Source organism: Lontra canadensis, unplaced genomic scaffold, assembly GCF_010015895.1.
Source record: "Lontra canadensis isolate GAN:19392208 unplaced genomic scaffold, GSC_riverotter_1.0 scaffold18, whole genome shotgun sequence".
NCBI lineage: Eukaryota > Metazoa > Chordata > Mammalia > Carnivora > Mustelidae > Lontra > Lontra canadensis.
The window spans coordinates 7,061,895-7,088,802 of NW_022631012.1; the positions used below are offsets into that span (position 1 = coordinate 7,061,895).

A 26,908-nucleotide genomic window follows, 5' to 3' on the forward strand; every position below is an offset into this window, starting at 1 on the left:
GCTTCTTTGGCCATGAAGTCATGCCTCATTTCCCACCCAGCAGGGCTCACTGACACTGTGGTTCGGAACAGAAGGGAAGGCACACAGCCAGGGCGGGCTGAAGCATGTAGGGTAAAGAGGAGATATTAAGAGTTGACTCAGCCCTTCTGGCCTCTTCGTAAACCCAAAGACTCTTTGTGAACATACAGGAACTTGGGTTGGCCCCACACACAGAAAGACACACACACACACACTCCAACCTCATTTCCTGAATACAGGTCCCCAACTCATAGCCTCGAGATTATAAACGTCTTTAAAATGTACACCACCCAAAAACTTGTACACAGATGTTCAGAGAAGTATTTATAATAGCCAAAAAGTGGAAACCACATAAATGTCCATTAACTGATGAATGGATAAACAAGATGTGATATATCCATACAACGGAATACAGTTCAGCCCGAAAAGGAACCTGACTGACACATGCCCCCAGTGTAGGTGAACCTCAAAACCATTACGCCAGGTGAAAGAAGCTAGACACAAAGGGCCACATATTTCATATTCTGTGTATATGAAATGTCCCAAATAGCCAAGTCCATAGGGACAGAAAGTAGATGAGTAGTTGCCAGGGACATCAGGGAAAGGAGAGAGAGTAACTCTGTACCTAATGGGTACAGATTTGTTTTAGGAGGGACAAAAATGTTCCGGAATTACTGTGGTGATGGTTACAAGGTCTTTTGAATATGTTAAAAATCAGTGAATTGTATACTTTAAAAGAGTGAATTTTATGGTCTATATATATGGTATATATATATTGCAATCAGTGTTTAATAAAAAAAAAATTAAATTAAAAAATGCTTCCAACTGTATAAACCATATGCTAGGTCACAAAACAAGTTTCAATTTTTTTTTGAAGATTTTATTTATTTATTTGAGAGCAAGAGAGAGAGCAAGCAATCACAAGCATGGGGGAGGGGCAGAGGGAGAAACAAACTTCCCACTAAGCAAGGAACCCAATTTGGGAACTGATCCCAGGACCCTGCGATCATGACCAGAACCGAAGGCAGACACAACCAACTGAGCCATCCAGGTGCCCCACAACTTTCAATAAATTTTTTAAAGATTGAAACCATACCAAGTATATTCTCTGATACATTGAATTCAGATCTTCAATAGAAAAAAGTCTGAGAAACCCTGAGAAATATTTGGAAATTAAACAATACACCCTAAAAACTTATATGTCAGAGAAAAAATAAATTAGAGAAATATGAAATATTTTAAAATGAATGAAAATGAAATATAAAAGGTCAAAATGTATGGAATGCAGCTAACATAGTACTTAGAGTGAAAGCTTATAGCTATAAACATATCATGAAAAACATGTCAGGAAAAAAAAGAAAAAAGGTCTCAAATCCATTACCAAAAAAATCCACTTTAAGAGTCTAGATAACAAAGAGCAAACTAAATCCAAAGCAAGCAGAGGAAAGGAAAGACTAAAGATTAGAGCAGATATCAATGAGATGAAAGATAGAAAAAGAGTACATCAATGAAACCACAAGTTGGCCTTTGAAAGAATCAACAAAATTGATAGCTCTTTTGCTAGGACCAAGAAATTAAGAGAAAAGACACAACTACTCAAAATCAGGAAGGAAAATTATATAATTATAATTATATAAGATTATATTATATAAGATTATATTTTATATTATATACATTATATAAGATTATAAAGAGATAGCATAAATGACTTTATTCCAACAAATTAGACAACTTAGATGAAATGGGTAAATTTCTAGAAAGACAAATTACCAAAATAGACTCAGAAGAAATAGAAATATGAATAGCCCTATAACAAGTAAAAACTGAATTAGTCATTTTTAAATCCTCCCATAAAGAAACAAGATGGCCTCACGGATTAATTTTGTTGAATATTTAAAGAAATAATACCAATCCTTCACAAAGGGATAAAGAGAGGCATTACCTAATGATAACGAGGTCCGTTTTCCAAGAAGACACAATAGTCAACGTGCACGAGCAGAGTCAAGATACATGCGGCAAAAGGACCAATAGAACTACGAGGAGAAACAGACAAACCCACAACTATACATACATCTCCACTATTAGTGAGACTTCGACACCCGTCTGTCCGTAACTGACAGATCCAGCAGCAGAAAATCGGTTTAAGCTTATCATTAAACTGAAAGGCACTAGCAATCAACTGGCTCTGACTGACTTCTTTGCCAATTCGTGTTGTTCATCCAACAACAGCAGAATATGCATTCTTCTCGAGCTCACACGAACATTTAACAAGATGTTCTGGGCCATAAAATACATCTGAACAAATTTACAAAAATAGATATCATGCAAAGTATGCTCTCAGACCATAATGTAATTAAACTAGAAATCAGTAACAGAACAATACCTACAAAATTCCAGCGTATTTGGGGGTTAACAGTATATCTCTAAATAACACATGAATTGATCATTTATGTCCACACAGAACCCTGCACACAGATGTCTATAGTGGGTCTACTCATAATCGCCAAAAACTGGGAACAACCAAAATGTCTTTCATGCGTGGATGGATAAATAAACTTTGGTATATCCATGCAATGGAATATTATCCAGCGATTAAAGAAATGAACTGTCAAGCCACAAAAGGACACAGAGGAAACTGAAATGCATATTACAGAGCGAAAGAAGCCAGTCTGAAAAGGCTACCTACTGTATGAATCCAACCATATGACATTCTGAAAGGGGCAAAACCGTAGACAGTAAAAAATAAAATAAAATCAGTGATTACCAGGGGCTCCAGAGTACATAAGGAAAGATGAATAGGTAAAGCACAGGAATATTTTAGGGCAGTGAAGTTATTCTTCCCATTACACATTTGTCAAAACCCATAGAACTGTACAACACAGAGTGAACCTTAGACGTGGACTTCAGTTGATAATAATGTATCAGTATTAGTTCATTAATCATAACCAATTTACCACACTAATGCAAGTTTTTGATAGTAGAGAAAACTAGGGGTGAGGGTAGTAATATGGAGACTCTGTACTATTCTACTCGTTTTTGTCAATCTAAAACTGTGCTAAAAAATAAAGTCTATTAAAAAACCCACAATGCATTCAACTGAACAGTTGACTCAAATACCAAAGCTGATCAATGTTAGTAAACTTTATTAGAACAATTTTAGACTTACAGAAAAATCATAAAGATGGTAAAGAGAATTTCCATATACCCCACACCCAGTTTCCCCATTTACATCTTACATTAACATGGTATATTTGTCATAATTCATGAATCAATATTGATACATTATTATTAGCTAAAGTCCATAGCTTTTTCAGATTTCCTTAGTTTTTACCTAATTGGTTTTTTTCTGTTCCAGAATACCACATTATATGTAGTTGTGACATCTCCCTAGGCTCCTCTTAACTGTGACAATTTCTCACACTTTATTGTTAGGACATTGACAGTTTTGAGGAGGACTAGTCAAGCATTTTGTGGAATCCCTCTGTGGGGATGGACTTAATGTTTTTCTTATGAACAGACTGGGTTTTACGGGCTTGGGGAGGAAGACCACAGACGCAAAGTGCCGTTCTCATCACATCAGACCACGGGCACATACTGTCAGTGTGACTTACCACTGCAGTGTTTGTGTCCAGTGTCTCCACGGTAGGAACTCTTCCCCCCAACCTTTTCCATATTATCCAGCACTTAAAGAGTGAAGGTAATGCTTCAGTTCCCTCAGGAGTGGAGTTTATACAAAGTTATTTGGAATTCTGCCCGTGTGATTTGTCTCTTCTTCCCATTTATTTTTTCGAAGTATTTATTTGTACCAGCATGGACACATGCATATTTATTTTCCATTTTGGGTTATAATCCAAGATTACTTAATTTGTTTCTCAGACTATTCCAGCTTTGGCCATCCAGCTCTTATAGCTGGCTCCTGCATCACTTTGATATACTCAAATCATTGTGGGGTTTTTTATTTTGATCATTTCTGTACTTCTCGTGCTACCAGATGGCCCAGCCTCATCATATATATTTCTTGCCCTAATCCTAGAAGTAGCCATCTCACCAAGGAGCCCAGGTTCCTTTTATTGGAGAATATGAAACCAACATGAGTTGCTGGGTTGCACACACATTTTTCAAGGCCCTCGGTCCCAGGATTCATCCCATGACTAAGGGAGAGATGCTTCCCTCTGACTACATATCAGAATCTCCTGTGAGACTTATTGGATTTTTTTTTAATACTCTGAGAATCTGTCTTCAAAGGTGCCCGCATGTGATTCCCCATCACAGCCAGAAGAATCACTCCTCTAAGATAGCTATGACCATAGGCAGAGGTGCCAGATTCTTATTATCAGAATGACCACGTTAGCACATCTGTGGATTCAGGGAACCCTTTACCGAGCAGGAAGGACTATGTAGCTGTTTAGAATGTTCTGTTTCTCTCTTGGTCAGATGCAGCTCTCTAAGCTTGGACAAATGTCTAAGTGCAAAGGAGTCCTCACCAGCCTCCCTGGCATTCCAGGTTTGATAATACTTTCCAGGAACTCATTGATCTTTCTCTTGGCGTTCAGTTTCCAGTTAAATACCGGGAACAGTTTATGCAAGTCTCTGGGAAAGGACAAAAATAAACACTAATAAAAGATTTATTAAAGGAAAACTTTAATCAGAAGTTGAGTTGCAGGGCCACCTGGGTGGCTCAGTCATTTAAGTGTCTGACTCTTGATTTCCACTAAGGTCGTGATCTCAGGGTTGTGAGATTGAGCCCCATGTGGGCTCCACACTGGGTGTGGAACCTGCTTCAGATTCTCTCCCTTCCTCTCCCTCTGCCCTGCCCACTCCAATTAAAAAAAAAAAAAAATCAAATTGCAGTTTAAAAACATGTCCATAAAGATATGCTGAATAAATAAATGTGATAAATAAAAATAAATGTGAATAATGGGGTAATTTTTTAAATTTACACATAACTGAAATTTTTATAGGTAAAGTAATGTGAAACCGGAGATTTGCTTCAAAATAATCTGATGGTGGCAAAAAAATAATAATGTGACCGTGGAGAAGAGGGAATAGATATAAATGAAAGATAATTGTTGAAGCTATGTGATAGCTATGCAGGGATTATTATACTAGTGTCTCTACTTTTGAATATGTTTGAAATTTTCCATTATTACATTTAAAAATCTTTCGATAAAAAATCTTAGATACGATGTATTTAGTGTATTCTTCACCATATATCCTCGACCACCTTGCTAAAGTCAACACCCACCTCTGTGTCCTCAGAAGTTTAAATACCATTCGAGCAGCATAACTGCTACTCAGATAAAAAAAAACCAAACAAACAAACAAAAAAAAAAAACCCACAAGCACTGGAACTATCCATTCTTTGAATAAATGATGTATTGAGCATGCTGTGTTTGTACATTGGCTGGACTCTGGAGACACACAGTGAACATGGCTGCTCCTCGCTCACAAGCAGTTGTGAGTCTCTAGTAAGAGACACTGGGCCATTAGGTAGTTGTGTGGAAGTGTTGGAGGAGCCGCGGCCTAGGGGGTGGACCTGGATCTCCAAGAAGGGGCATCGCCCATAGGAGTCATGGACATTGTAGGTGAGAAAGCAGTTGCACGATTTCTAAAACTCTGAGAGAGCTCTATGTTGAACTTGAAAGCACTGATTTATATACTTCAGTATTAGAATATACTGGGTGCTAACATGCATAATTGATTATGACCATGTGTCAAACACAGGTCCGCTCTGTAGACTTTCTTTTCCTTATTGAATTAATTGTTATGCAGGAGGAAGCTTCATAAATATGTCATTTAACAACAGAGTCCTAGTATTAATTTTTAGAGCATGGTCTCTGACAGACCGAGAGACAGTGTTGGGGTTGAAGGGACGTGGCGCTAATATGTACTGGTCCTGGTGCCAGCAGTTTACATACCTCATCCTTTCATTCTCAGGCCGGTCCTCTGAGGGACTCCTGTCCCCTCCATTTGATAATGGGGAAGCCTAGGTTCAGAGGAGGCAATGAACTTGACCCAAGAGATAAAGCCAAAACTGGAACCCAGATACATCTGAATCTAAAATCCATGCTTTTTCCATTAGCCATCACAGTTTCTTCTGTACCTACAGTCTTCAGACCGTTTTTGCAGTATACCCCCTAAAAGACTGTGAAGATATTACGTCCCTCTGTCATTAAAGAAGGCTCCCCCAAACTGTTATTTTGAGTTCTCCCTATATGTGCCATCCTGAAAGTTTTTACACTTGGAGCAGTAGGACAGAGTTCGATTAGGGTGGGGGTAAGATACTACGCCTTTCTTTGATAAAATGGCCGATGGTGTGTGGGGAGAGACCACATGGAGCTCCCCACTCTGTACATTGCTAGGCGGGTCACGAGGCCCAGGGGTGCCTGTGGGAGCTGACAATGTGCCTAACTCGGGCTGAGTAGGCAGACCTCCATCACACCTCCTCCATTCAGACGATAAAGCCCACAGTTTTACACTGAGGTAGTCTTTCTTCAACACAAATTAATCACATACCTTTCTCTGATTTAAATAGGAAAACACTAAAATCCAAGTTACAAGATTTTAAATACAATAGTAAGATCCAGGAACACAGAACTTAAGCCTAATCCAACATTTACACTCCTAGAAAAAAGAAAGCACAGCTTTCAGAGAGACAAACATTCTGTTAAAACAGCAATAAAATTCCACATACCCTCCTTGATAGAGAGTAAGAAATAAAAGCTCTAACTTCCGAATTACAAATCATCAGAGTAGACTGATACCACTCTAAAACTTAAGGGAAAGCAGTGAATATAAAAGCAAAAAAGTCGCATATATCCACATGGTGACCCAGGACTTAATTTTTTTTTTTTTTTAAACCCTTAAATTGCCTCCTCTCCAGCTTTCTTTCTGACATCTCTGCATATCACTAATCTTCTCTGGCTATTAAAGACGTAATGCTGCTGAAGAGACCATCCTGCTACACACATTTGTGTGAAGATGCCATTCCTGAATCCTGAAATGCTTCCAGATCACAAGTACATAAATACTTTATCTTAAAAACACTGGGCATGCATTTTAACGTGGAACTTACAAAATATACCAACTATCATAAATCAGTTCCATCCTTTCTGTCTGATCCATTTGGCTTTGTTAATTCTTCCATGTGACATACAAATCACCCCCACAAGCTTTCCAATATGGAAAATATTGCCCTTCAAGACTTTATGACCCCTATACTATTTGGGGCTGTATTTACATGTAGGTATACTGTAAAAAGATTATACTTAACGCTGAGTCTGGTGTGTTCCATATAGTGGGCATTCCATAAATGGTTACTGTTTGGTTCAGTTCTCCCTACCATATCATGTGCATTCATTAAGAACACTGGCAAAGTTTTTTAAATAAACTGATTAGTTAAGAAAATTTAAAATACTTGCGCCACCTGAAATAGAGAAAGATTCTTTACGATCTCACTTATATGTTAAATTAAAAAAAAAAAAACCAAACTCGTTGACACAGAGTTGTGGTTGCCAGAGGCAGGGGGTGGAGGTGGTCAAAAGGTAAAAAGTTATAGTTATCTAGTTATAAGATGAATAAGTTTTGGGGATGTAATGTTCAGCATGGTGACTTAAGATAACGTACTATATCATATATTTGAAAGTTTCTAAAGCAGTGGTAGATCCTAAAAGTTCTAACCACATGAGGTGACGGATGTTAACTAAACATTGTGGTCCTCATTTCACAATATATACACCTGTCAACTCATCGTGTTGTACACCAGAAACTAATAAATGTTAAACGTCAATTATATCTCAATAAAACTGAGGGGACATACTGCAAAGATAGAGGAGTACAGTGAAAATCTGGGTTCACTACGTTATACGTAAGCTTTACCTGAAAACTTGAAGCAACTGACCTACTGTTGAAAGTGTTTCCGTGTGTGAACATCAGCCTGTCCAGGTTCCCAACATGCACTTGCCCCAGGGAAGGCATCCAGGGGAAGTGTTCTTCTATTGAGGGGAGGTCATTTGTAGCTCAGAGGTTACTCTTCTAAAAAGGTTCTGTGTTTTTTGAAGCACTAAGGTTTGGAGAAGCAGAATGAGCATAACTTGCCAGTTTTTCTTTGTATACAGTAGTTGGTCACTCCTTGCCCTCCTCCAAGAAACAATAAGTGCGCTCAGAACCCTGAACTTATTATCAACACCAAACTCTTAGACCGGTTGCGTTCACATACTCTGACACCATGTCCAATTTGCACACATTTCAAGAACATTTCCTACATATGTCTATTGAGAATGAACACTGGCCTCATAGAAAACCCATAGCAGGTGAATTTCTACCAGGGCCTCTCCCCTTTTTCATTTGAAAAACCGATTTTGTTAGATTAACTTACTGAAAAAGAAGGCTTCCCAAGCCCCGTTGCTTTCATCCACCCGGCCAAATTTCGGAAAGGCCCAGCTTGTACTGAAGAACATAGGCTCCTTCCTCCCAGGGTCCCAGAACCCCTGTGAATTGGGCTGTGTCATTTTACATTTCATGGCGGTCCACACAACCCTGTCCCTGAGCCCCTCAGTTTATTGCAGCCTGGTCCTTGGTCTTTGCCATGGCACGTCTGTCCTTCTGAAACTTCACGCACACACGAAGTTTCCAAACCGCTAACTGTCCTCAAACTTATAAAGGTTTGTTTAAACGAGAGAAAGCAACTGCTTTATTATAAAATATGGGTCACCTGTTGCCTAGAAAATGCGGAGATGCATGGTTCTTCTCAGCACGACTTGAGCAGTCCACTTAGAGCTGTGTGTTCTGTGCCCTCGTTCCCTTTGATTTGTCCCTGAAGGATAAACAGCAGAGATGGCTTTGCCCAAAGTCGTCGCTTACTTAGGTGCCTAGAAACTCACCGAACCCTAGATCTGCCAGCAGCCTTACAAAGACTCTTCCATTTTTCGAGGCACCAATTATAGTTTGTCATGTCTTGAAAGAGAGTTTCATGTTTAGGCAGGAAGTTTTTGGCAGGGGTTGGGGGGCAGATCGGAACTCCAGAGGAGAACGAGAGAGCAGCACTGCCCAGAAGCTGGTCTTGCCTTGTGGCGTCCTATTTGTTCAGACTTCGTTTTTGTCAGTCCTTGCACAAACAGACTAAATACCTGGATTATTCCCTCATCTGGACTCAAACACGCACACATTACACACCCCTTTCTCACTAAAATCAGCCTGACACATTCCTTTGTTGGCAAATGGTTCCAAAACAAACACTGTCAGTGCACCTAATTAGCAGGTTTGTGGGCCGCGCTTGGCAGTCCTGTTCCATCCTGTTCGACAACAGACAACAGCCTTGGCGAGGTCGGGCTTAAGGGAAGGGAACAGCTCCCCCCAAGGCAGAGACACTTTCTTAATGATATTTCCTTTCTGTGGCTTTTCTTGGGAAGCAGCCACTCAGTGCGCATTGTGATGAGGTGTGGGATTCCTGAAACAGCTAGAGAAAGTGTGGACTCCTCTTCTAGGTACCTTCGCTGAGGAACAATTCATCTCCATCTGATGATTGTTCATTCCTCTCTGTGGTATTGAAGAGGAACTTTCTCCACGTCCTCTGACACTGATGATAGAGGATGAGATCCCTGCCTGTGTTCTAAAAGCATCAATTCACAGAGATAGAAAGGCCTGTGGAGAACATTCGGACATTTGGGGAGGCAGGAAAACTCAAGCCCGTCAAGCTCATGGGTTTTGTGAGCAGCAGAAGTAGAGTGGTGACTTACCAAGAAGCAGTTCTACTCTTGGGCTCTATGACTGCCTGCTCTTAAATGTATTTATTGTGTCAACGAAGGTTTTCCTTGACTTCAAAAAACAACAACAACAAAAAAACCCTCAAACACAATGCTAGTTTTTTTGGCTTTTAAACTTTGGTCAAAGAGTAACTTGGTAAATAACATCTCACCTTGGCCTGTGGCTCTTATATTCACATGTCAAAATGTTTCAGAAAGTCTGCTAACACAGTCAAGACTGGTGCGAAACCCTCAGGGCTGACCTGACCCTTTATGCCATTAAATCCCTTTATAAATACAGCGCATTTATAAACACAGTCCTCACCAGTGAGGCTGCTGCCATTGTTTCTTGAAGTCACTTGGTCATTTGAATAGATGGCTGTCATCTCCACCTAGACACATTTCTTACCAATCTTCTTGTTAGGTGTCTGGTTAATACTGTGCAATCATCTTATCGCTAAGCAGTTCAGACAAACTTTTTTTGTTGAGTAGAGGCGGTAATGTTCATCATTGTTTAACCCATGTTGTAATTTTCTGACCATATAAAGCTGATGTGCATTATAGAAAATTTGAAGAGTACACCAAAAGTACAAAGAAGAAGAATCTCCATACATATGTATGCATGTCTACTTTTTTAAAAAAATTGACAATGTATTAAATACATAGTTTTATATCCAGCTTTTTTATCACATCATATCAAAATAAGTTTAGAGATAGATTTTTATTGGCAGCTACTTTAACAGGAAGAAAATTTTATTGGTTCTAAAATCATTAAGATCCATTTAAAAAGTAGAGGCAGACTAGTCCATAGAAAGATCACTGGAGTAGGAATACAAACATCTAGATGTCATCCCTAACTCTTCTCCTGATTTGCTGTGTGACCTTTGACAAGCCACCCTCCACCTCTGGGTTTGCCTACCTGGTATATGACACTGTTTTAAGCTCTTACTGACAAAGAAGTTAGTACTTCACTTCATTCAGCTCCTTTGCTTAGCATTTTATATTAGTCTGTTTGCTAGTTTGTCATGATGTTTTCAGCAAGGTTGACTCTTTTTGATACAATTTACCTATAGGGATTAAGATATAAAAGCAAATTGTGATTCAGTCTACCACTTTGAAATAATAGCTCCATGAGGAAACGGACTTTTTTCTATTTTGTTCACTGCTCAATTATCTGCATTTAGAACAGCACATAGTAAATGCTCAATAAATAATTCATGAAGTTTCCTTTATTTTTAGTTTTTCAAATCTGCACTTTTCCATGTATTTTCTTTTATTTTAAATAACTTTTAAACCAATTTCAAGGAAACTCTCTACTTAAATGTAGACATCACCAAGATAGATGACTTCATTGAATGATAGCTAGCATTCTATCATATGTTAGGGATAGATGTATTTTTCTGGCCCAGTGAAAACATTCATGTCAAAAACTTGAGTCTTGCTAAGCCACTCAGATCATTTAGCTCTCAAAACAACTTTTTGGTCATTTTTTTAGTGTGTGTTTTTTCTTTCCCCATGTGACTGTAAATAAGTAACCTGAATACACAATAGGGAAGACAGGAGTATTTACCTTTCCATACAGAAAATGTTGACTCTGCAGCCTGAGCTGTATGTTCTGAAATGAACTGTTTTATGCTTCAGAATTACAAAAGGTACAATAGTAACTTGGTTTTGCAGTATATGTTTTCGATACTGTGAGACTTTTTTCACCTAACGAATTATGGGACTACAGATAACAAGATCTTGTTAAACTGGCCTTCAAAAAAGTCCTTTATTTCTTTTGGTTTTTATCTTGGCAACTAATATATATTATCATGTCTGTATTAAACCGCTTCAGTATTCTGAATATTAAACCACTCAATGGTGCCTCAGGAATCATTGGCATATGCTATCCATACCTATCATTAATAATCATCTTCCAGTTCCTAATGCTTTCAAAGTGCTTAAAATAAAGAAAAGGCAGTCTGTAGATGTTCATTCTCTACCACAGTTGCCGCTTGGACTCAATTATGTTGAGTCTAAGCATAGACCTTGTATAGAGTAAGAGAGAAGCTTAGCAGTCATCTGCCCATCACTCCCACCCCCTGACATACACCCCCTCCCCTCACCCTCCCCAGGGAAGCCCTCATCCCCACCCAACACCTGGGCCATAGCTCATGGGAGATGCAGGCTGCTGAATTCCAGTACAGTCCCCTTTCTGCCTCTCCCTGTCCTCACAGCACTAGCCTAAAATTTGAGGGAATGCACAAACTAACCTTAGGAGGGCAAAAGTCTATACCACATACCCTTAACTAGTCTCACTTCTGGTGATGGTTGGAGGTAGGATGGTGGGGAGAGGTTCTCAACAAAAATAATGGGAAGAATTTTGTAAACTTTGGATGAGAAAACAGAAAAAGATAGCATTTAAAAAGTAGTAGTTCATGTGAAAAACAGAAATGTGGGAATTTCCTTTTATAAAAACCAGTAAGTCATGAACCAGTGGCTGATTCAAAGACAACATTGGAAGCCACTAACTTAAGCTGACTTGACTTCAACTGAAAAATCTAGTTTGGCCTTGAGAGGTGGGAACCTTAAGTATATTAAAGCCCTTCTTAAGAGGAGTTAACACTTTTTTTTTCTAGAAAGAATCCTTGATGATGGAGAGAAAGGAAATTTAAATTAAAAGACTTAGCTGGAAAGCAGCTTACATCACCGATTTGAAAGAAAAATTTCAGAATTGAGAATGAAAAGAGATAAGCAAATTTTCCATGGCAATGGGGGAGGTGTGGGGGCAGGACGGTGGGGGGTGGGGGGGAGAACGATAGTGAGGCCTGAGGTAACCTCAGGGGAAACGTGGTTTTCATACAATGCTTGAAAGAGGCACAAGCCAAGGGACTTAGGGACAGAAATGAATGTCAAAGCAGCTAGCAAGAAAGATGACTTTTCCTTCCTTCAGCTTCCCTGACAATGTAGTTAAGGTCTCCTTTTGTTGCTTGTGTACATAGATAGCATAACTTATTTTCTTAGCATGATTATCATTTCTATCCAATTTTTCCTCATATGCAGAGTAAAAATGTTCTAAATAATGTTCACACTGAATGAAAGGGACCGTTAAACATGCATTGTTCTTCACATCTTCCTTTGTTCAATGATAATGTATACCATGTTTTAAGTTATTTTTCCAAGATAATATATCTAGGTTCCTGCAAAGTAGGATAATTTTAATTACTAAGAGTGTATACACTGTTAAACAATTGTATCGTGTTTCCTAATTTTATAAACATGTAAACAGCCTGTTAGTTTACCTTCCCAAAGTTATACAATACCTTTATCACTACATAATGATGAAAAAAAATTAAAACTCAAATATCTAAAGCCAGGATTAGTCCTTGACCCCCTGAGATGTTTACACAGGTGCATTTCATTTTAGATAAACCTTATAAATTATACTATAAATTTTTAAAATTAGTTGATTATCTATATTTCAAAAAATTTTTATTTAACATTCAGATGGGTGGCAGTAAACTTTCCTAATATATTCAATATAGAATTTGACCTCTAAAGTTGTTTACATGAAGGGAGACTGTTTTCATTAGCTATAAAAATGTATTATATACTACGCAGTACAGTGCTGGCATGGAAACAGACATATCAACGGAACATGATGATTTCAGAAAGTATGCAAACAGACGCAAGTAATATGGGAATTTAGTACATGATAAAGATGCACAGCAAATTAGCAAAACAAAAGATGGAACATTCCTTAAAAGAAACTGGGAACTGGACAGCCATTTGGAGAAAGAAAAAAAATGCCGGACTTTACCATACTCTTCACATCGCGATCAATTCCAGATGGATCAAATATTTTGATGTAAAAATAAAACCCATGAAGTGCTAGAAGAAAAGATGGGTGAATATTTTTATAATCTTAAGTGGGGAAGGTCTTTCTAAGCTTGACACAAACCCAGAAGCCATGGAAGCAAAATGCTTTTATTTTATTTTATTTTTAAGATTTTTATTTATTTGACAGAGAGAGACACAATGAGAGAGGGAACACAAGCAGGGTGACTGGGAGAGGGAGAAGCAGGCTTCCTGCAAGGAGCAGGGAGCCCGATGCGGGGCTCAATCCCAGGACCCCAGGATCATGACCTGAGCCAAAGGCAGATGCTTAACAACTGAGCCACCCAGGTGCCCCAAGCAAAATGCTTTTAAATATATTTTTTAAAAGTTAAATGCTTAAAGTTCTGTAAAGACAAATGTAAACAGGCAACTTGAAGAGATATTTTTAGCACATTTAACAGAAGTATTAATTAATTTCCTGAATATAAAAAATCTTTAAAACTCTGTAAGTAAAAGTCATTAAATAATGGGCAAAGGACATGAACTGATTTACTGGAAAAATATGCAAATGGCCTGTATCTGAATAGCTTAATATCACTTCCAATTAAAGAAAGTAAAATGAGATTCTTACCTATCAGCTATGAGAAAATATTAATAGATATGAAATGCAAAGCCCAATATAAAAACAATTAATACCACTTTCCATTTTAATTTTGCAAAGTCCATATTTTTGTTCTAAATATTTATAACCGTGCTATCTCATATGTCAGCCCTGCTGTCTTTGGAGACAATTGGCCTAGAGCAGTAGTTTTCAAACTTTCATATTCATCAGAATTCTCTGGAGGTCTTGTTCAAACACAGATTGCCAGGTCCCACTCTAGAATTTATGATGCAGTACGTCTGGAGTGGCATCCAATAATTTTCATTTCTACCAAATTCTCTGGGGATGCCGGTCTGGCTGGTCCAAGGACCACACTTTGAAAACTACTGGCCTAGAACACATCGAGTATTAGAAAATGATGTGATACCATCTCGTTAAGAAAATTATATTGGTGAGAGGAGACAAATTAGGGGAGCTAATTTGAAAAGTAATGACAAAACACTTTGGGTCTTTCATTTGAATGTCTTTCTCCTTCTAAATTTACATCACTAACTTATTCCTAAGTAATCAATCATGTTCATAAATTTAGATATGATTTACCTTCTGAATTTTTTGCATTGTACCTATCCCCGAAACTGTCTTTTATTTAGCTCCATTAGAAGTCTTAGTACTTTGAGGAACTGATATGTAATATGTTAAGTAGAAGTAAATCCCATTCAGAGTCTTAGGTACATATCATCCTTATAAATGATTTCTTCTAAAGAGGCTTACTTCAAAAACTTGACAGTTGAATTTTTCAGTTTTACATAAAAAAGGTAGACTTGTTGGATTAGTGGAAGTCCATATATAAGCTAAGCTTTTTAAAAATCTACATTAGCCAAATATTATTATATTCACTACCTTTGTCTTAGATGTAGCAAGACATTGCTAAACATCTCTTCGGCTCTTAGGTGTTTTGAACTACTTTAGAAATTTTTACAGAAAGCCACTGCTCCTACTTAAGATTCTCTCATGGCTACAATTATATGTTCTAGCTTTTTCTGGAAATTACAGAAAATTCTTAAATCTTCCTGCAGTTTCTTTATTTTCTCTAATAATAAATGAGATTTTCCTAAAGTAAACCCAAGAACAGATGGACATTTGTTGAGAATTATATTAACAGCCAGATGAACCATAAAAAACAATAACAACAACAACAAAAAAACTGAGAAGTGTCAGAAATACTAGTTTTTCCCTATCCCCAAATAACTATTTCACTCAGATCAAATCTAGTAAGATTTCATATATATACATAGAGTATTAATGAGAAGTTCTTGTCACCATCCACAAATTAGCAAGAAGCATTTATTAAGCATTGGCACTAAAGATAATGTGATTTACTGCTCCCAATGGGATAGCAAAATTAACAAATGAATTAATTAACCCTTGTTTACATTCTCTTTCAAAGCCAAGATTTTAAGTAAAGCTTTTGTTAAAGCTATTAACTGAGCTTGGTTTACAAACTAAAAGTGCAAGACTTGTAAAAGCCAAAGGCTTTGTGGTCTGCAATCAGGGAAAAACTCTTCCTTAATTAACTCTGGGGATTAAAAGGTAAATAAAAAGATCACTGCAGGGCATACCAATTGTTCTTCCCGTGATTTGAGTCTTAGCAAGCATTTGGGACTGTGCTGAGTAACTGAAAGGGAAGGAGAGCCAGATTTCAAGTCAGGAGGCTGGAATCAAGGCCAGAGTCGATCACACACTTAATAGTTTAGGGACCTAAGAAGCCACCAGTTACTTTATCATCCCATTTCATTTTATCCATTTATTGACTGACTTATTAAAAATGGGAAAACAAATAGTACCTAGCTTAGAGAGGTATTATAAGGATAATTTCTATAAAAACAGGGGCAAAAGGCATACAGATGCTGCCTAATTTAAATGTCCAACATCAGTCTGGCTGTATTTGCATTTACCATTCAAAACTATTGGAATAGCTTTACATACTAGCACATACACACCTAAATCTACCGGACATTTGGCCAAAGGAGCGATAGATCTTTTCCAGTCTCGTTCAATTCCAATCAAATCACATGGAGACCTTTTGGTCCCCCACCTCCCTACCCCCAGCCGAAAAAAGAAAAAAAATCCACAATGAATAATCCCAAATGTAGTCCCATTTCTCACTCTGCGTGGAGCCACAACAGTTCCGTAATCCAACATTTCCAGACCCTTTGCTCTCTTCCTCCCCATTCCACTTGCTTCCGCTGGGGTGGAAGAGAGGGGCATCTGGAGTGTGTAGATTTCTAGTTATCCTGGCTGAAGACTTCACCGGAAGGGGTGCTCCGGGCAGAGGCTGTGAAACTTGGACCGTCCCCAGCCATCAGCACGTGCCTGAGATTGTGTGTGACCATCCTTTATTTTAACCCTGTTTCCCCACAAAAGGAAGAATCTGTTCAACTATGTCCCATTTAACTCATTTCACTCTAGAAAGCTGAGTTACATGTTCTGGGTATTCTTCCAAACAGTATACATACCTGTGTACACACAGTAAGTACATACATAACACGTACGAACATACACAGACATACACCTTATGTGATTTCCCATGGAAGCAAATTATAAGTTACTGGCTTATATTCACTCACTCCCAATAACAGGGGAAAACACCAACCCAAAACATTAAAATAACCAGCCCCAATAACTACCTCCCTTAGCGAAGAGATTTCAATAACCATCTCGGTTTCTTGGAAAAACCAGTAATAGCTAGTGGCTCTGTGGGGCGCCTGACATAGTAGCCGTACGCCCCACCGCACTCGCATGCCTGATCGCGTACACTGATTTCTGCACCCCGCCCTCGTCGCTGTGGGCTCTGCAGAGTGGAAATCAGCCAGAGCTCTGCCCTGCTCTGCAGGCCTGTCCTTCCACTTGTCAGAGATCCAGCCAAATTCAAGGCTGACTTTCAATCTAATGAAATATCTGAGGTCATTGCCTGAGCCAAAAATAAAAATGCAGCAGGAGAAAAATCCAACATGAGCAGAGCAGAGGCATTTCACTGACCTCAACTTGGGGCAGGGGCCTTTAGCAGCTTCCTGTGACCCTCCTGTGTGCAGCTAGAATCTGGAAGACACAGACAAAGCCATCGAGCCTGTCTGTAATTGGTCTCACATCATCAGCATTCCAGAACAGGAAACTGTCTGCAGCCGGGAATTCTTGCCGCTTTGCCATATCAGAGAAGCAACCCTTTTCCCCTGCACATATGTAGCTCTATTTGCAGCAGGTTCGTTTTCTCGGTTTTGAGAGCTGGAGTAAGACCATTGTGCCTGTGGCTATTAGATTTCTAGGGTACGAACCTCTCTGTCACTTGCCATAGGTCAATAAGCAATGTTTAGGTCAAAGACTGTTCATGAAATGTATAGAGCCTCACGTGATGATGCCTTTACTAAGAGAACGAGATCTGCATTCCCTCCGACACACAGTGGTGGTGCTACGCCCCCGCCCTGAGCCCTAGGAAAGGGCACACGTGGACAGTTCCTGGCTTCAGAAGAGACAGACCTAGAGTTCCTTCTCCCTTATCCCACGTCATATGGCATGCGCGGTGCTGATATTCATACTGTTGGCTCCAGCGTGGCTGTCCCAGTGGTTAAAACACAAGATGTCTTCCGCATAGAGCGATACACGACTGCCGCCTCTAGCCAGTGTCCATACCACCCCCAAAATAAAGACCCCACAGCGCTGAACCCTTCTGGGTTTTTTCCTTGGGGAGAGAGGGTGCTGATGAGGTTTGGGAAAATCCCTAAAAAGGAATCCTTAATGTTTAATTGAGGTGTTCTGAGAAAGAGGCAGAGTCAGCTCCTTTTAGCCAAATTCCTGATAACCAGAGCTGTATGTACTAGTCTGTAAGCTGTTTCATGGTTTGATTAACCACCGCAAATAAATACAATTTAAAGTAATGCTCTTCACTTCACTTCACATTCACATTCAGTCCCAGCTTGTCAGTTTGAGGCTTTCCAAGGAGTGGCCGGCAAGGCTGAATTCCCACTCATCCATCCACAGACTTGGGGGCAAGAAAATGTGAAAAGAGAAGGGTAAGACCCAGAACAGCCTTTCCCTGCCCCAAACCCCTGCCCTGCACAAAATCTGCAAGTTGGAAGGACCTTAGATAATCCAGCCTCCCCTTTTACTTCTGTGGAGAACGAGAGGTTCAGGGATGAAGTAACTTACCCAAGGCCCCAGGGACAGTGGGGCCAGCCTGGGCCAAGAACTCAGGGTTCCTCACTCCAGTCTAGCCCTCCTCTCTGCAGTAAGTGTCCTCCTTAATATTTTCTGGCCTCCTTTTCATTGTAGATGTTGCTGGAACCTAACTGCTTCCCAGTTACATAAAAGCAATTTATTTTGTGGGGCAAGTAGAAGTTTTTGGTTTAGATTTGCTAGATGGCCTACATAGGACATAACAAAGTAAAGACCACTCCAGAGAAACTGCCCCAGTATTCTTGGCCAGGGAGTAAATAAATAAGACTGAGGGCCAACCACCAGGATGGCTTTTGAGGAAGACCAGAAAATCAGAGTGACTTGATAGAAAGTCAAGGGTTCCCATGGCATGCACAGAATTGTGTCGTGGGTATTGACTTCTTATATGATGTTCTAAATTAATTTTCAAAACCATGGGGTGGTTAACACCTGTGAGTTTCAGCTATTTTAACCGATTGATGTATTAAAAATATATATATTTGTGAAAATGAAATGAATCCGTAACACTGTGTTGGGCCTTATTGGTTGGTATAAGCTAGCAGTTGACACTTGCGAATTCCACCGGGAGTGGGGGGCGCTGTTTCAGTCCCCCCGGGGTGCTTCCTCCACGATGCTTTCTCCAGATAGGTTAGGTCAATGGTTCTCAACTGGGATGATCTCCCTGCCCCTCCCAGGGGGCATTTGGACTTGTGGCCGTGTCCAGAGACACCGTTGGTTGTCACAACCTGGGTGGGGAAGGATCGTGACCAGCATCTGCTGGGAAGAGGCCGGGGATGCCGCTGAACACCGTGCAGTGCCAGGCAGCCCTGCACCACAGAGAACTAACTCTCTGGCCCCAAATGCCAACAGTATGAGGTTGAGATCCCTGGATTCAGTGAAGCAACAGACGTTTTCAGGAATAACCCACTGGATGGCTTTGGTCAGTAGCAAATATATGTCTCCCTGTAGTTGCGTTCTCTGGGACACTGGAAAGGAAGACCTCGGTCTTTGTTCGCTGTGGTGTACAACCAACAGCAGAAAGGCAGCGAAACTGCTGATTGCTGGGCGTGGGGAACTCAGAAATGAAGATGAAACTGGCTGGCTTTCATTTGATTTATCACTTGGGAACACTGAAGGACATTTCTCTTTCATTATCTGTTGAAATTTTCTGCATGGATGATTGCATTGGTAAATTTACCTTATATATAAGCTATGTTCCTGAAAAGTTGTTTGTAAAATCATATTTTAAATACAGTCAGGAAATTCAGTAAACACTAAAGAGCCAGTGAATTCTTTTAAAGTGAAAGGGCCTTTTAAATATTCTCAAAGAGGAGCATGCCTATATATTGCATTTTTTAAGGCAAACACTTTATTTTTCCTGCACATTTTTCTTACAAAGCACCATAACTTTTATGTAAGAAACAGTTTCTCTTCCTCCTTCCTTTTCCTGACCTTATTCTTTTCATTTATAAAAAAAATCAGGGGGAAAGTTAATAATAGATTGTCTGAATTTGGGAAGGTCATTGATCAGTCTGTCCATTATACAGTTCAAAAGTGACTGCTGGCTTACAAATGGTTAGAAAATAGGACTTGGGTACATTCTGAAATCATTAATTTTTTATCTTGGACTTTTTTGCAGTTACTGACCTTTGGCTAGAAAGAGCAGGTGTACTCAGCCCCTAGGCCACCCCATGAGTGTTTGTTGCACCAGAAATACCCAATAAGACTCAACCTCTTCACCGGAGCAGGGTGCAGGGGTGGGGGGTGCCAGTATCAGCAGAGATAAGGGAGTGGTACTGAAGGAACCCCATGGTTTTCTCCTTATCAATCACTGCCCTAGGGCAATATCCCTAGGTGTGTAAATCACTTACTCAGCAGGGCAAAGGGGCAAGAAGGAGGAAATTTACTTGATAAGGCTACCATTAGTGTCACTTCAGTGACAGGAAGGTACAGAGGTGTGACCCAGGGAGGACAAAGCCATTGCCACTGGGGTGGAGCTGGCCCAGAGAAGAGGCATGAGGAGACGCGGGTCTAACCTTCATCCGCCTGGAAGGAGGGAGGGGCTGAGAGCCGGGAGACGCGGGAGAAGATTCTGCCAGCTCGGCTATCCTGACCGGTGTGGCGCCAGCACGAGGAAGTCAGGGACAAGAGTCACCATGAAAGGTGATGTCGCGTTCACCTGCTCATTCCACATACGGTCACCTATGTGTGTCCCACAGAAGCCCAGTGAGTAGGAAGGAGGTCACTGTGAGCAGCATTTTACAAATGAGACCAGAGAAAGTCAGTGACTTGCCCAAGGTCACTCAAAGAAAGGGTTGTGATCGGAACAGGAGTCTTCTGACTGGAAGCCCACGTTTCCCTCCAGGATGGCGCATTCCCCTCACTCACATGACTCGGCCTCCGTGGAAGCCACGGTTGGGCTGTCGGAGTCCCGGGTTCTAGTCACAACCTAACTCCGTGTGTCCTCACGAGACAATCACTAGCCTTCTTAGAATCTCAGTCTTCTTATCTGTGCCATGAGGGGGTTGATCCAAGATGTCCTCAGGTCACCGTGGTGACATCGGTGCCATCAGACTGCAGGAAGAGTCGCCAAAGACACCCGGAGGCGGCTGCTCACCCTGGAAGGAGCAGTTTTAGCTGTATTCCTGTGCAGGAACTCCGCTACACACTTCATTTGTTATTCCCTTTGAGCCTCACACGACCTCTCTGAGGGGCATGTTAAGACAAGGTGATTGAGGTGCAGAGAGGTGAAATGACTTACTCCAGGTCACTGTCACAGACTACTCAGGCTGTCCTCCAAAATACCACAGCCCAGGGGGGCTCACACAACAGATATTTACTGCCCATGGTTCTGGAAGCTGGGAGTCCCAGAGCAAGACCCAGCAGGACGTGGTTTGCAGCGAGAGCTCCCTTCCTGGCTTGCAAGATGGCCACCTTCTTGCTGTGCTCCTCACACGGCCCTTCCTCTGGGTGCACACATGGGGGGAGAAGAGAGAGAGAGCCCTCTAACGTCTCTTCTTATAAGGACACTAATCAGGGCCCACCCTCCTGACCTGATTTAACCCTGTCTCCACGGGCAGTGTCTCTGGGGGTTAGGGCTTCAACATAGGCCTTGAGTGGCCGGGTGGGACGGTGGCCATACAATTCAGTCCGTAGCAGTCATGTAGCCAGAAAGTGATTTGAAGGTGGGATTTGAAGTCAGGCCAAGTAACCCTATGCCTACTTTCATACTGCCTCTCTGTTTTACTTGCCCAGAAAGCTGAGGTTGGGCAGAGACTACTGGGTACAGTGAAGCTTCTGTCTTTTGGTCTCTCAGCTGATCAATATGGCCTTCCTCCCTGCGCCTCTCCCTACGCCACCCCACTCCCAGTGTCTCTCACTCCCTGGGTACAAAGGTGGGAGGGAGGATCCTCCTTTCATCAAACTTTCTGAATCCTAAATGATGTCAAGGCTAAGTCTGTTGCACACTAGAGAAGGATGCTCCAAAGACCATCTTATGCCCAGGACGGAAGCCCAAGGTGCCAGAGGAAAAGCAACAGGAGCACAAGCTGAGCCATGAGAACTGCTTCCTGCATAGTCGTCTTTGAACCCAGCCTAGTGCTGGACCCTCCTGGGACTGCTGCTGGTCAAACCAATTCCTTGGGCTCCTGAGGTGAGGGAATAGTTGCTTGCCGCTCTGCGATGGCAGGATGGGCACCGTAATCCGCACTGGCCAGCCACCCCCTGGGCAGCCATCGTTGTGCTTGTCAGTTCCTCATTGTTAAAGACTCCGCAGCAGAAACAAGCCATTTTGGACTATTGCACAGGCTTCCACCAAGCCAGACAGCGAACTAGTCATCCACCTGGAATGCCTCCTCTCTATAAGTTACAGTATCTGCGTGTTTTAAAACTATTCTCTAAGCAACTTTCCCGTGCTTTACCCTTCACACTTGTGCTATAAAGATGGGCTTACAGTGGTGGGGGTTTTCCCAATTAAAAAAAAAAAGAAAGAAAGAAAACTCAGAAGGACAATAGACCTGAGGATAACAATCAGAAAATGAAAATGTGTCCTGTTATCTTTCCAAACTGTTAAATGAGGGCAAGGAGTGACAGGGACCCACTTACCCCGTGTTTACATAAGTGGGGAGCTACATTTTCACTGCGGTCACACACTGGGGTTGTCTCTGGTGTTCAGAGCGCTTGCAGTTGGTGGAACACAGCACTCCCGTTCTCTGCCCCTTTACCCCAGGGCCATTGGAGGGGAAATTAACCCACAGAGCTTCCAGAGATCTGCCCATTGTCCCCGTGATCACACCATTGCTAGTTGACTGCTGACTGCTCTCCACTGTAAGCCATAAGCCTCGCCCTAGCCAGTTCTAATCAAAAAGAAAAAAAAAGGTCTGTTTTTTTTTTTTTTTTCAAGTGACATTCAATCTTGAACATCTTGGAAAAGGAAAGAGCCCATTTCTACGAGTCATCTCTCTTCCCGGTGGCAGGGCTCCCCAGAACAAATGTCCTCTGAGCTGCACGGAGGCCACTGGATGTCAGGTGTCTGTGTCTTGTTCATTCCCGCCTCGGTCATCGTCTCTGTGGTTGGCTTTTGCAGGTGTGAAAGCTGTGGGGCCGTTTTCCATTCCGAATGCAAAGAGAAGTCTGTCCCCTGCCCGAGGTGTGTCCGCCGGGAGCTGCAGAAGAAGCAGAAATCTTTCTGGCGGAGGCTGAACATGGACGAGAGCCTGGAGGAGGCTTGCAATATGTTCGAGCTGTCCTACCAGAACACCTGACTCAGCGGGGGCCCGAGGCCAGGGACTGACCTCTCGCCGAGCCAGCGGCTTCCTAGCTAGCCAGCCAGATCCCTTTGGAAGAGGAGGATGTCTCATCTTCCGCTAGATAGAGATGTATATTCCCATGCATATCCACGCATCCCAGTACGTCCCGTGTGTATGTTCTGTGCAAATCGCTGTCCAAGAGGTCGTGAAGCCTCCGTGGCTCCAGAACACTACCAGTAGCTGAATTACACTTAGCCTTGAATTTCAGCAGCTCGCTCCCAAGCAAAACGTGGTTTACACCCAATGCTTTAGAGTCCAGACTTTTTTTTTTTTTTGGCTCTCAGGGGCCATTTTAGTACATAGGACACAGGAAGAAGCATCTCCTACAGAACCACAGAACTTCGGGTTATTTTCATGTTATTTATTTTTAGCCTTCGCAGAGGACGGAGTAACTGAGGCAAATACTCATCACCGTCTGTTTTGTATGAAAATCTTCAGGACACAGGAACGACGCCTGGATCGTTCCAGGACCCAGTGTCCCTGAAGCCGTCACCTCGGTTTCTACCACACAGGTGGGGATCACCTCAGCTGAGCCACGCGGCTCAGAGATGAGGCATGTGTGCTCCCTCTGACAGAAAGCATGCACCCCCGAATTTATGAGGAGATTTGGGTTTGAGGTTCATCTCCGTTTTTTTCCTGAGAAAAAAGACCTCAGAGACCAATGACCGCATGTGTCGGTCTGTTTGCGGGTATGAATCCCAGCGCCCCCTGATGCCGCTGGCCCCCCGCCGTAGTCGGTTGAAAACGTAGCTTTCTGAAGAGCAGTTTTCCCGGGGTTTCATGGGTAATACTGATGAGGTCGTAATGGTGCTGGCCTGAGGAGATTCCCTGTGACTGTGGTTAAATACATCGGTTTGCAGACTGGCGGAGATAATGCATACCTTCTACGAGATGGTCTTCAATTTCTTTTCACAGAATCTTGTGTGGGCATTTCCCATTTATTTCAAATGCTTTATTTCTCATTGTTCGTGTTTGCACTTTCATTTGGACCTTTGCTTTGTCACTTCCACTTTCACTTTTAAATTTTAAAAATTGTTTACAAAATCAAAGTAACATGGGACTTCAAAACCCCCACGCTAGATTATGAAGATAGTGTCAAACTTATAAATATAATGAATTCAATGTAATAATATTGTCTAAATAAATATAGAATCGCACATATAATCGCCACCTTAAAGTGAAACAGAATGTGCTAAAATCGTATCACAGGAGTAGGAAGTCTAAGAAACTGCTTCCCCGCTTGGCCGAGTGGTGCGCCCCCAGCGCGGGGCCCTCCCAGGAGCCGCCTCCAGTGGCTGTGACCAGAATGCCAGATGGGACAGCGCTGGAAATCATGGCTCCCATCCTCCCGCCAGAACTCTTTCCAGAACAGAAAGATACACTGATCCTGAAACAATGTTCAGGCGACTAAGAAGACTCTCTTGCCACCGAGCAGATGCCTCCAGTGCCCTCCAGGTTTGGTAGTTTCACTGCTGTTAGAGTCTAGAGCCTCAGTGGCTCAGGAAGTACAGGATACATTTAACCCCATTGCCACTGCCCCCCTCCCCCCGCCCCGACACCCTGCTCCCTCCAGATCCTAACTCTTGATACCTCCGTCCACTTAGAGGCCAGACATTTCAGACAGACTTGTGCAGACTGCCAGTTCCTGGGCCCCAGACCACAAGCTCCATTTATTTTCCGATCCTACAGCAGCTGTAACCGAGGGCATAAAAACTTGCTAAAAGGCCAAGGCTCCCTTCACAAGGAGACCTTACGGAGCCTTTTATTCTTGGAAAAGCAGGTTGACTTTTCCCCCACCCCAGTTACAGAGAATGTTGCACACAAAAAGATAAAGGGTGGAAAAATCTCAAACAAGCACTTGGCAAACAGGCAAACAAATTTGATCCTCTCCTCCTTTTTCCTCCCCTTCGTGAAACACAGTATTTATATTTTCCAGCCTCAGAGAAGATAGCAGAACATGATCTTTCACAAGAGAATTATAGACCTGCTTATTATAAAACAGATGTGCTCCGATGGCAAAGTGCCTTTTTCCTCCGCCCCCAGCTCCCTGTCACCGTAGCTTACTTCTGCCTTCACCATAATTAATGTATCCGTGATCCCAACTGTCAGCGAGGCAGTCCCCCCGCACCCTGCATTTGGAGCCCCAAAGTGCAGACGCCCCTCCCAGCACGCTGGCTCTCGGCACAGAATCCCCTGTCCCACCTCACAGGCACCTAGCGTCCGAGCGGCCAGGGGGGTGCGATTCTGGATCCCTATTCTGAAGGCCTCTGTCTTCACCGGTGCCCATGGAGAGGGTCCCACTAAATATGGTCCTCCCTGGGAACTCCTAAGGAGAACCTTCTATCCACATCAATTTCTGCTTATTTTTAGAAGAGAAAAAAAATAAATATATATATATATGTGTGTGTGTGTGTGTGTGTATATATGTATATATATGCATATATATGCATATATATACATATATATGTGTGTGTGTATATATATATATATATATATAATCACCATTGGCTACCCAGAAGCAGAATTACTTCCTGGCTACTTCTCTTTTCTCTGCTTTTTGTATGCCCCTACACGGCCCACAGCCACCACCACCCAAATCTGATAGGACAGAGCGGAGCCAGCTTCGGAATTGGGTCGTCATGAGTTCAACATTGCCGTTTTCCAACCCAGAACGCCTTAGAGCCCATGAACACCCTTACTGTTTTCCACCCAAACAAATGACTTGGTGCACTGTTAGGTAATTGTTCCACTGCTTAGAAACTGTCGAAACAAAAGCAAATCCGTGGATTACCACCTCCCTAAGACCAAGCTAATACCTGCTTTCCCCTCACATTCCCTCTCTCATCCCATATTAAATAACTCGCACATAAAACACCCGAGAAAATGGCCAATTAATCTCCTAGAGCTGGCGGCCGACTCCGGGGAACCACTTTTCACTTAAAAGGCCCATTCCCCGGTGGATCACTGGAGGAAATCCCTCCTAACGGTGCCAGAAACACATGTGTGAGACCGTCCAACCCTGGTAAAATGTTGGCATCTAACCCTGCAGTAGAGAAGCCAGTTCCCAAAATAGACCTCACTCGCACCACTGCGGGAAGGCCACAAAGTACTTTAAGAGCAGTCAACTGGAATCGCATCGTGTTCTTTCCAGCGCTGATTTTCCCCAACGTTGAAAGCCTCTTTATATGAAAACCATGTCAACACTCGTCATCCCCCTTTGCTTCCCTGCTTTTCAGGGCACTGTATTACCCTTATTTTCCTATCTGTAGTACTACAGGGTAATACTGTTTGGAGCTTGCCCGCTTGATTCGCTGAGAGGGGAATCGCTTTTTGATTCTACTAGGCTAGGTTTCCACCAAAAAGGGAGTATCGGTAGTGTTGGGGATTTGTGGTTTCCAACTAACAGTGGTATTTTGGCTCCTGCAAAAGGACTGTGCCATGACTTTTTCCGGCTGCAGCAAAAACCCTGGTGTTGACCTCACTTTGGCAAAGCTAGAGTGAGTCCACTTGGATGAGGTCTGGCCTCTGGTTTGTCGCTGCGTGTGTACACACTGCACACTGACACTGGAGGGTTTCTCCCTGTGCCTCCTTGAAAAGATTTGGCTTCCAAACCTCTGGGTTTATTCTCTACCTGTTGGCCAAAAAAACCCGCCATGCATAAATTACTGTATTGGGGTAGGACGGGATGCCCCACTGAACACTTCATGCAA

At 42.0% G+C, this 26,908-nt stretch overlaps 1 protein-coding gene across 2 annotated transcripts in view; it reads left to right on the plus strand.

The window, feature by feature from the left end:
• Positions 1–23,196, plus strand: part of PLEKHM3 (pleckstrin homology domain containing M3) — a 174,528-nt gene extending 151,332 nt beyond the window's left edge. For both annotated transcript variants that reach the window (XM_032859945.1, XM_032859946.1), the window contains exon 8: positions 22,976–23,196. In XM_032859945.1, coding sequence (XP_032715836.1) covers positions 22,976–23,153 — 178 coding nt within the window. In that variant the 3' untranslated portion in view covers positions 23,154–23,196. The remainder of the gene's footprint in view (positions 1–22,975) is intronic.
• Positions 23,197–26,908: the final 3,712 nt, after the last annotated feature.